The 12,193-nt window shown below is 39.9% G+C and overlaps 1 protein-coding gene across 1 annotated transcript; it reads left to right on the top strand.

Moving 5' to 3' along the window:
* The first annotated feature begins 10,918 nt into the window (after nucleotides 1–10,918).
* On the top strand, nucleotides 10,919–11,941 carry LOC109035523 (uncharacterized). The gene has a single exon (XM_019049176.2). It carries the CDS (start codon nucleotides 10,919–10,921, stop codon nucleotides 11,939–11,941), a length of 1,023 nt encoding a protein of 340 aa, XP_018904721.2.
* Nucleotides 11,942–12,193: the final 252 nt, after the last annotated feature.

Raw genomic sequence — 12,193 nt, 5'->3', positions numbered from 1 at the left:
ATGTGACGGTCGCAGACGAGTATGTATCGGATGTTTGGTTCGAGAATAAAATGAATGCCAAAACCTTGAGAGTGGTTTGTGAACACGACGAGCTTTCGACTTCTTCGACGGAACAACGACGCTTGCATTTACTTTCACTATTCGAGGATGCAGATCATCTTTACTTGGAAGGTTATGTGCTGGATTTTATAAGATTGCTTGAGGATCCAAACCTTCAATCGTTATTCCGAACAGTTAAAATGTTGCGAGTCGCGATTAAAGATTATGACAATTCCATTAGTCTGGTTATCAATAACTACTTCCGATTTGACAATACTCGAGAGTTTGTTTTTTTCGTTCGCTCAGGATGGGAAAATAAAGGTAGATCAATTGACCTAAAGTGGGTTCTAGAAAGACACATGTGTAAAATGCGCATAATCGAAATGGAACGAAATCAAGAGCAACGTATTTCTTCAGCAATATTTTGGAATAACGTTTTCCGATTGCTCCTGAAAGAAAACGACGCAGTAAAATGCCATTTTGGTGATAATAATGGCGTTTTACATCTTAATAAAAAGGATGATAGTATTTGGTATTATAAGTACCACAGTATTTTGACTGTTTACCCGGAGAGTTACAATTATAAACGGAGTGTATTTTATATAATGTGAAGGTATCTATTCTTTATTTTCTTTTTCTCGGGCGGTTCGAATCGTTTCTTTCGGCTTAACATTGCTGCTTTCCGCGGTGCGAGGATGAAGATTTACATTGTGAAACAACGTCGGTAGATCTTCTTCCAAGGCTATGGATTCAAGTAGGTCCAGAAGATGATAACCTTCGTACATTCGAAGTTCGAAATTCAACTTTGATTCTTTTTCGTCTCCTTTTGTTGAGTCTTTTTTTACTCGCTGTGGCTGACTCGGTTTACCTTCGGATCCTTTGCAATTTGGAGGAGTTGGAAACAAGTCCACGAGTAAACTCGCATCATTTGTGTAAAGGATTTTTGGTTGGATCCGTTTTACAATATTGGGTATATGATTAGTTTCGACGTATGTATAACGCACGTTCAATATCCCCTTGAAATCGCACCAAAATTTGGATTGTCGCTTATCAGCGTTGAGGCCAATTAATACATAGCCATGTTGATTATGGTGCAAAACGCAATATATCGGAGCACCTCGGTATATCGGTATTGCTTTTTGGGCGATATTTATACCATGAAGTTTACGTGATGTTGATGGAATGTTCATTTTAAGACCGAACGACCGATACCCTGTCATGATCCTCTCGATAATACAATCTCGATTTATTTGAAAATATGAGACTTGATTTATACTTTGAATATTATCTTGCGAGGGGTGAGAAGTGCTATTTAAAATGGCTGAAAGATTTTCGTTTATTTATATTATTTCCGTTTGGTGTGAATGCGACACTATTTTAACTGTCCTCGTTGATATACTACCGCGGTCATCGTTAGATAAGTTAGTATGTGGAACAAACAGCTTATCAAAAACAATAGTCTCACGAAAGGAACTGCGAACTCACTGAACGAAGGCGTTGGTAGAATGAACTCGTCTGTAAAGAACGTTTGATGAGACGTCTAGGAACATCAAAGCTCATGAGAACTTCGGACATGTATGTTAGAACAAACGAACATTCGAGACCTCCCGACCGGAATAAAGTGAACGCGGCTAACCGATGAAATAATATACAACAAAGTTTAATTATGACAACAATAATTTATTATCTCTGATTTATTTGAAAATCCCACTAAATGTGGAGTATTCGTTAGCCAGAGAATCATAAACAATCATTTCAGAGGCGACGTTCCATTAACCACAGTGACTTATTTGCGGAGTTATCGGATCATACAACGAACGTCTTCCAGAATAAACTGAAATTTTATGCACGACGTTAGAGTATTTGTGGGGAGTAAAGATCCGTTGATCGTTGACGGTTTCAGAAAGGACGCATATATATATATACATCAAGCCGCTACCTTAGCGTAGCAGAGCGCTCTGCGACTCCAAATCGTCATCCGAATCATTCCTCCCACAGATCATCGGGTACATTACACCGTTTGAACTCCCCCCCCCCCCACTCCATCACGCCAACCTTTTACTGGACGTCCACGCCGTCTTGTTCCGGGAAATACAAGCAATTGTAGGGTAAGTGATGGTTTGCACCGTTGGATACAACTGTGATAGTTTTCTTTTTAGGTATCTCAAATGTTCAACAAAACCGTGAGTGAAGCGACTAACGAAATCAAAAGACGGCCGACAAATTTGAAGCGTGTGTGGGTCGTTCAGGGAACTGTAACCTATTGAAAGGTGACGCAACAAGCGGAAAGCACAACGTACAAATGGCTAGGTTCTCGCACATCTCACGTAGGTAGAGAACAGTTTTCGCTCATTATATCTTCATTACACACATTCTGTGGAAATCCTGCCATCCCAAGTGTGAACGCTTCTACAGTCATCACCTCTACATCGTTGCGGGCGAAAGCGTGGAGTCTGCGTAACCCAGCGTGTGAAATTTGAGCCGCATATGAGAAAATAGCATTAACGACAGCATCTAATGATATTGAGCCCCTTGCTAGAAGTTTACACAAAGGTAACCCTTGGAGTTTGGTATACTTTCCCGTTTTATGGAAAGGAGTTAATTCTGGAGCTCCAAGGCATGCAACGATATATTTCAGTTCAATTTCATTTGGAATACAAGTTCTTGGTAGCAAGTCAAAGTTACCTAGAACATTAATATTTATAAATTCGTATATTACATTATAATTTACGTACGATGAAGAATGAAACAGAATTAACTGTCCTAACACCTATGTACGATGTTTCTTTGCGAGAAGAATTTGACGATACCCACGTAGACCAGCACGACGAGCTGATACAATTTCCGCGATTATATCATAGAATCAAACGGGACAACGAGGCTTACAAACTCCCTGTACCTCCTTTATGGTGGTATGATCCTACGGTAGAGCCGCAGGGATCCATGATTTCACATGATATTTCAGAAAAATACCTAAACCGATGTAAAACACAAGGAATTCAGCTTGTAGGGGGGGCCAGTAATACGTATTGGGCGGAATTAAAATCTTACAGTTTACGTTGCGCCATTTTTGAGAAAAATCTATTTCCTTATGCGACAAAGGGCACTGTTAAGCACGCATGCTTTCTAACTTGTCGCGGTATTTTATTGTGGAGTCGGCCGAATTTAAACTCGTTTACGGACCCGAAAGAACCGGATACAATTTATATTGCTCCGCTGCACCAAAACAATGTATCAATTTCAAAACGAATATGTTCAATTGCTAACGCTGGGAACAACATCACAGAAATGAACAGAGTGGGTTACCCGTGGTTAGCCATGATGAGATTCACAGAAGGAGCTATTCAATTGACGGAGTATTGTAGCGTATGAAGTCGCAAACCTCGTTTGGTTTCGTAATCCGAATTATTTTGCCGCAACGCTCTTGACTACAATTAAATAATTGGTAAAGCATCTTGACTTTTATTATTGCAAGACAGGTAATCATTCGGTTTTTATTGACAGAAAAACTGGCTTTCTCGACCAAGTTTCTCTTAAAGTGACGTGGCGGGAGGGTAAATATATCAATGACGATTTGTCATTGACTTGATTTACTTGAAATGAAATAATACTTTTCGAAATAGAGTGAAAATGCTAATCTGCGATGTCTGTGTCGATTACTTTAAATGTAGTCACGGAAGCTCATTTAAAAACAAATGACCGACGGAAGTGCATTTGTATTAACTGCTTGAAGGGCTTCTTTAATGCTAAAACACATCGTTGTGTTTCAACGATACCTAAGTTTAGTTGGATTAAAAGAACTGGCTTTTCAAGAATAATTTCTAAAAATTGTTTGCAGGTCGCTGAATCACTCCAATACGATTTGTCACTTTTTACGATTGGTATAGATATTCCAACCACCGCTCTCACGAAATTCATGATTTATGTGCCTATATTGAGTGAAGAAAATTCTAAAGAAATTTGTCGTACTTTCAAGAGGGAAGAAATTGTTTGCTTTTTGAAGTTTACGCTTGATAACTTATTGATTATTATTGAAACACTTCATATAACCAATTCTACCACAGTGGAACTATCGTTACAATATCGCGCGAGGAATAAAGACCCTTCATTAAGAGATAAATACGTGAAGTACTTGTCTACAAAAATTTCTCGTAAAGTCGACGGAGAGCTGGTAGACTTGGAAACTATCGTAAACCCAGGATTTTGGGATCCTTGGATTTCCAATGGCGATAATTGAAGATATCAAACGTGTCTGGTTCCCTTCAAAGCAGACGGCGCTTCCTTCGACCTACTCACTAACGCCAAGGAGGACTAAATGCTTTCCAGGAAACTATACAAACGGTGATCGTATCGACGCCATAGGCTAAGCATCCGGTGGCTGTTTGTCTACACGACTAAGGCCAATGAACTATACCTAGAGTGCGCAAACTCTCAAAAAAAGAAGAAGAAAAAAAAAACTATACAACGTTCTCGATGCCGTTTTTTGAGGTGAAGAAACTCAACAACAAACTTTAGTATATTTTCCTGCAACGAAGCTAGCCTTACACTCAGTAAATGCGTTCAAACTAATAAGACCTACCCAATCAATTGATAAATGGCACGTACCTACTCATTTTTTTTAATATAAAAAAAAAATTTCTGGTGCGGATATTTCGTATTTCATGGAGTTGAGAATATACTTTATGCCCATTCAATAACATAAACTGTTTTCAAGAGGTTCGTATCGTTTATGGATGCGGTGGACGCGTAACCAACACGAGGATTCATATTATTCAAAGGCACCAATGTAGGCATTAACTTTTGGAGACTGTCGGAAAAGGATATTAATGCGTATCATATTGATGAAAATGGGTGTATCGTTTTTAGGAATAAACACCGATTTTTAATAAATATGATGTCTCTTATTTTGGGTGTTTATCCTTACATATTTGTTAGCATATTAAGTATTTGTATAACAAGTAAGCTATTCTCAATGCCTCTGTTCGTCCGACTTAAGGCAATGACATTGCATTTATTTGCAGGAACAACTTCGAAAATAATGTTGAAACATTCACCGTGCGTAACCGAGTTTTTCAAGTTTATTCCGTTTTGAGAGTACAGTACATTATTTGTTTCAAGAGACCGACCGTTCTTGAATATATCGGTCAATTTCAAATCCGTTTCGGCGATTAGCTTCACCTATAGTTTGATAGAGATCCACCAGCGACGTAACTATGTGATTTAAAAGACGAGGTGAAAATCTCAATTTCACTTCATTCGGCGAATGTACAGAATGTAGGATATCATGGTTCCGTGTTGCCAGTTGTGTATTCTCTTCAATACTTCGATTCAATCTTGCCGTGAGCTCTCGAGTGCTTTGGTATGTCAGTTTGTACGGAGGATAAGTTTGCGATGGTATTACTTGAACTTTATAGGAATTGATGTCTTTCCCAAACGTATTCAGAGAGAGATTTGACGGACTTAGGAAAAGCCTTGTATTACATAATGACAAAAATTTCGATAAAAAAGATGATGGAACTTCTGTTTGTTTGGCCAAATGATTTTTCAGGCAGGTTACAGCGTGAGACGCACTGTCTGTATACGGTCCGTTTAGCAAGACGTTGAGCAGGGGTGATCTTTTGAACTGCTCTATAAATGGCGAAACCTCTCTTAACAATATGGCATCTTGCCTCGATAAGAGCATGCAGAATTCTTTCATTAGAATTGCGAATTCCTGTGTGGTTAATGGATCATGCTGAGTTAAATAGTCCATGATAGAATCTAAAATTTATTTTCCAAACAAGATATGGTTATCGCATCCGTAAACGTAACTCTATTTTTGGCAGGATTATAATCGTAACTACCTATACAAGCGTTATAAACGTGCTACGATTATCGAAGTATTTATCACTGAAACTTTCATCAAATACTAGGACCCATAAAAATTTCGGATGGTTAATTAACTGCCGATTATGAAACGTGCGTGGATAATATATGTTTAAATACTTTTGGTTGTAACGAAAGCATCCAGACCCCGTGTCGAGCATTCACTTTTTTCAAGAACCTCTAATCTTTTGATAATTTTATCAGATTTGTAGCCTTCGTCTATTTGGGCAACAGCTTTTCGCAAAGTGTCTTTAACTACTCATATTGTCTTGTTGAAGGAAGATCCACACCAATGCACAATAGAATGGTACTATACCTATACGGTAATGGTATATACCTATGAAGTAATCGACTTTCTTCACTTGGATATGTTATTGTCACTGTTTTCCAAAAATGAGCGATGTGAGTCTTGTCATCAAGGTTAAGTGGTCCAAGATGATACACGATTTTCATAATACTGCAGTCACTCACCATCGTGAATAAAGAATAGTAGACGAGCATAATTTAGATACCAACGCAAAACTTTTTTTAATTTTTTACTCCTTCAAGTAAACGGTATGAACTTGTAATCGAACATACCTACCCACCTGGTTTTCAAAGTATTTTTTGTTCTTCTTACCACTAGAATTCTCATTAAAAAATAATCATAGATAACCCTTCCCGGTCCATTTAATCCTTTCCGATTTTGAGCATAGAATGCTGGACCAAGAGTCGTAACCACAAACATAAGGAGTTCGACAGTAATATGCATACGCGTGTTTGAATGTTTGACTGTAAATCAATGGAAATACAACAGGGAGAATTTTAAATACTCCATCGTGAAATTTCCCTTCGGTTTCCGTGCGAATCATCGCGGATTGTCAGCAAACCCACAAGCGCGCTGAGTCCCGGCTATGCTGCTACTCTAACGTCAGCGTAAATCCACAGCGCACCCACCATCCGACTGAAATCCGCGGTGCTGAGTGCTCCGAATAGTATTACATATGTAGGGATGAATTGAATGATACTAAGCTCAAGGGTACTGGATACAACAAATTTAATATAAAAAATGGTACATCGAGCTATGAGTTAATTTTGCAGTGTGAACAATTACTCTCTAAGAGTAGTGATGAAAGAAAGCGTAAGCTTTAATAGCGTGCGGGCGTACTCTTACAACAATTTATACAAGAACTTATACAATAAATATCAGAACTGGACACGCGAAGGAGCTTGAGCTTATCACTAAAGTTCTCATGTAACCACACTGTGATGACTAAAAATACATATAAGTAATGATACCTAAATGCAGAATTTTGAATTACATTTTACTAATTCTTTAAAACTTCAACAGTCTCAACGGCGTTGGATGCCAGTCCAACAGCCCAAATAATGCCAATTTCTTGCCTGCAAATTAAAAATGTCCTTCCGAGAGGTTTTTGAACGATGAGTAATAAAATATCAACGCACTTTTGTATAACAGTTTTTGGTGTAGGTACACATTGATGAAAATCTCTCCAATCTCAAACGCAACTGATTTGTTAACGGAACAACACACACTTAATAGTATTCGCAATTATTGTACAATTTCCAAGATTAAGTCGAACTCAAAATGTGACGCATTTTCTTTGAACCTCAATTCCGTGCCTGACTGTCATCCGTTTTATGATAAAAATTTCACTTTTTCGCGTAACGAAGCACCCGATCGACATCACGCTGGTTTAAAACGCACAAGTTTTTGAATGCCAGTGTAGTACACCGGAGAATATATTTCAAACTCCGCTGTGGTGCGACAGCTCGAAAGATCCTGTTTCTGTTCTGGCGTATTTGCCAAAGATTTGACAGTTGTGATTTGAAAATTCTGTGTTGTAAAGTATTCCTGCAATTTTGGAGCGGTTGCTCGGTGTCTTAAATTAGATTGAATGCATTTGTGCTCAATCTTCATGTCCAAGTTTTCTGCGGAGGGCCACTGCCACAAAGGTCGATTTTCTCTCGACTGCTCAATCCAATGTTCACGTTTGAACTTAGACACATTCGTCAATTTCTTCCTACATACGGGAACGGTTCTTTTGGTATCTGCCGAAGACTGAGCTTCCTGATTTTGATTTGATCCTTTTATATCGCTTGAAAATCTCGGTGTTGTAAAGTATTCCTGTAATTTCACGTGGTGCGTGTGGTGTTGTATTCTATAATAATTTGAAAATGAGCAGTTCCTTTTCTTCAAACTCATACTGTGCGATCTTCTTGACCATTTTGCTTCTTGTCTACGGAGAGAGTATCGAGCCCAATAAGTTGAAAGGGAAATTTTTCGAAGAGCCAAATTGGAATTCTCCATATTTGTCCAGCGAAAAAATAATCACGTGATCAGTATGAGATTTAGAAACACTTTGTTTTCAAAGACTTGTGCTTCAAGTGGCCAAACCGTTACCGAAATTGTTTTTTCTCTCCAAACTTCACTCACGTCACTCAGTTACACTTTACCAATTTACACTGCGTGACTGTTGCAGCATCAGTAGTCCTACGCCATCCCCACCCCTGTCAACTACCACCACCTTGTCAGTGATAAACTACCCACCGTATGGTGCTGCTCTCTGCTGGGCATCCACCGCACTATAGCTGCTCTCTCTCTATGCTACTCTCTGTACTACTATGCTTTTTACCTAAATAAAATCGAGAAGAAGTGACGTTAATTAATTAAAAAATTTGGAAACGTCCTTTACCACAGTCATTAATTGGAGAATTAAGAGGGAAGGATAGATCACCCCGAAGTTGCTATGTTCAAGGTATCTGTGGTCGTTATGAACAGAAAATTAAGTCTCCGTAGTTTTTCCTTCATATTTTTCATAGAGATTTAATGAATTTACTGTTAAGGAGTTTACCGTCTAATGGTTGGCGTTTATGGAACCAATCATTAACTCAGAAATCGTGCACTCCCATTGTCACCGGAATAGTGTCTCTTCACCAAAGGTGGTCTAGTTTATCCAAAATTTCTTGAAAACCTTTATAGCTCCTAAATTTAAAGACTGTACTTATGGTTTTCGATTACAAATTCTGGAAAGTTAAATCTAAGCGCTTAAGTACTGAAATTGACTTGAGGTATAATGATTGCTGGAGGTATGAAATTTTATGCCCAATTCCCTTTTTTTTTTTTTTTTTTGATACACGGCAAGAACGGAAATTTGAAGAAAGTTTTTGACGTATTTGAATTGCAGTTGCATATTTAGTTGCATTCAATTTTAAGAACATGAATATCATATTTCATAGCCTGATGCGTTTAATATTGGTAATGGGGGAAGGGGGTGGAGAATCAAGCAAAACCCAGAAGAGGGGGGGGGTAGTGAAGAAAAATTAATGGAAACGTGTGATAACAATATTTCAGAAGGAGAAATTGCCGCGGCTTAGGTGGACAATTAACTGAAATGATCGGTTACCGAGCGAAACGTGTCAAGAATTTGACAAGACGAAAAAATCAACCGTCCGGGTGTTTCGTCGTTTTCACCCTCATCTTACTAGCGTGTCAACGAACTGTGCTCGGCTGGTAGTGCATTCAGACGCGACCTGGTGCAGCCCGCAGGAAGCGAAGGAGCCGAGGGATGCACAAGGAGGATGATTCAACGGTCAACCATGGGTCAACATGGACCGTATGCAAGATTCGCAGTCCAGCGGGCCGCGGCGCGCCCGAGCAGGCAACCACTGAGTGATGAGAGGGAATAAGGAGGGAATAAACTGGCGTTCTTCTTTTGCCTCTCAAGATGGGATATGAATACGAGTGTCATTGGCATCGCCTCTTTGAGGGCAATCGAATTAGACGGCTAATCGATCGCGTTCTGGGATGGGTATTGCTTTCGCCGCGATATGCCTCAGGTATCAAGAACTAAGAGCGGGCGCCGGACAAAAAGGTTTGGGTTTGCGAACGGAGAGGGCATTCGAAACAAAAGGCCTCTCAACTCGCGAGCGAGGAGGCGATGCATATGAAATCCTGGAAATCGGCGTTCGCTCTTAAGAACCCTCTCGACCCCTGGTCGGGAGATGCTATTGAGGAGAAGTTTTGAACGAGGGTTCATTTTTCGACCGCCTGCGGAGTTGTGCCTTACCCTCCAAGCACCAGTTGAGCATTAGTGAGCTAACCTTGCGTTTTAAATTGCCTCATTTATTGCACTAGTTTTTTACGTCAGTCGGCTTTGTACGGTTGTTTGAGATGTTTGATATTACATCTTTGCCTCCGCTCAGATGCAGCTCAGTCGGGCTTGATACCATATCTCCACAGAGGAACCAGGGGCGGCGCCTATCCTCGCATCAGGTATTTCGTCGTAGCAGAGACTTCTTTTTTCGTTTTCATAGGTTTTCGTTGACTACCAGCTTCCATTCGTACTTAATCGTACCGTGCGCGGATAATTTCGCTCGGCGAAGAAAGCGCTTTACTGATCGGTACTAACCACTACTTAGCTGCACCATTTTACCACCTCGATAGCTAATATCAATTAAGCTGCCGAGAAAAGGAAACTATGTGTTTTGCATAGACAACAAACTTCGGTAGACAATTCTAAATGGAGTAAAAATCTATGGACTTTGTCCGGTAAGTACATGGAAAAAATAAATTGCTCATAAATCAATTCAATTGTTAAAAAAAGGGACTGCAATGTTTCAATTGCACATTTTACAATAATGGAAAGCTGAAATAACCACGGGGTGGTTAAAGTAGAAACTTTTCGTTACAAAATCTAAATTGAAATATTGAAATTACTTTATTTTAACCAAAAATGGTTAAATCAGCAAGTTCCAGCCGTATGACGCCACACAGCTCCTGCTCTCTCTCTCTCTCTCTCTCCCTCTCCCCCCCTCTTTCCCTCTCGTGTCAGTCCAGCCATCAAGCTTCTCATCATCTCTAAAACGGCCTTTCTCACACTGGCCACCACATTTCTTGAGCACTCATATTCGTGACATTCAATGTCGAACATACGCTTCGATTGGGCTCATAAAGTTATATCAAAGTCACTGTCTCTGGGCCATTTTTCATTCACGTAATCTGGAATCAATCATGAGCCTTTTCAGCTTGAGCGATATAGATATGAGAGATCCGGCCAAGCTAAAACAATATGCGGCAGATACTCAACTTAAACAATTACAATTCGCTGTCCGTTGTAAATCAATTGAGGAAAATTTGACTCTCCTCCGTCAAGAATGTGAGTTTATCAAGGACGCTCAACAAAAGCTGGAAGAACAACCAAGTCACTTCAACTCCGACATCAAGCGAGCCATGATGAAGTGGAGAATCAAGTTACCTTCATTCCGCCCCGAAATGCCCGACTTATGGTTCATCCAAATCGAAACCATTTTTGCCAATTTCGGTATTACAGCCGAAATTGACAAGTACCACACCGTAATCAGTCAAAGCGAAGGTGAATGGCTAGTCGAAATAAACGACTTAATTCGAGCTGGACCGAGTTTGAATATTCCCTACACAACTCTGAAAAAGGAGATAATTAATCGCTTTTCACTCGACGAAAATCCACGCCTCAAGAAAGTAATCGAAGGAGAAGAAATTGGAGACTTAAAACCATCCCAATTCCTACGGCGACTCAAAACTGTAGCAGGCAGCGCGCTGATTACTGACAATATCCTGAAACCACTATGGCTAAGTCGACTACCCGCTTACGTACAATACATTCTGCGAGCCCAGCCTAGCAATAACACTCTAACCGAGATAGCCGATGTGGCAGATCGGATCGCGGAAACCATCCCTCATTCTGTGCATTCAACCTCCACAACAGCTCCAATCAATTCTCCCACGGTTCAGCAAATTAGCAAACCAAATCCACTTGCTAACATCAATGAAATGCTAACATCCCTTACCCACAAAGTTGATCTAGTGGATGTCAAGGTCAAAAATCTGGAGAGAAACATCGACAGAAGGAAAAGCTGTTCCCGCCCCAAATCTCGCTCGCGCTATAGCTTACCCAAACCGCGCAAATTTTGCTTCTACCATGAAAAATTCGGGAGAGAAGCCCGCAAATGTCAACAACCGTGCAAATTCTTAACAAACGACAATGGCAGCCAATAGTGGCGGATGTTGGCTGCCACACATCAAAGACAAAGATATTTGCAATATATGCAACAACATATTTTTAATAGACACAAGCTCTGACCTATGCTGTTTCCCTAGACGCCTACTACCGAGTCATTTAAAATCAAGTAACTATGAGCTAGAGGCACCTCACGGATTTTATATTAAAACCTTCGTGTTCCTACCTATGAAGTTAGACTTCGGTCTACGCCATGCTTTTACCATCTAAGTCCGGTTCATCCAGCAAAC

This window comes from Bemisia tabaci, chromosome 7 (genome assembly GCF_918797505.1).
Source record: "Bemisia tabaci chromosome 7, PGI_BMITA_v3".
Taxonomy (NCBI): domain Eukaryota; kingdom Metazoa; phylum Arthropoda; class Insecta; order Hemiptera; family Aleyrodidae; genus Bemisia; species Bemisia tabaci.
This window is presented reverse-complemented; position numbering and strand designations above follow the sequence as displayed.

Excerpts from the sequence above, each read along its gene's own strand:
- LOC109035523 (XM_019049176.2), top strand. The coding sequence starts at position 10,919 with ATGAGCCTTTTCAGCTTGAGCGATATAGATATGAGAGATCCGGCCAAG.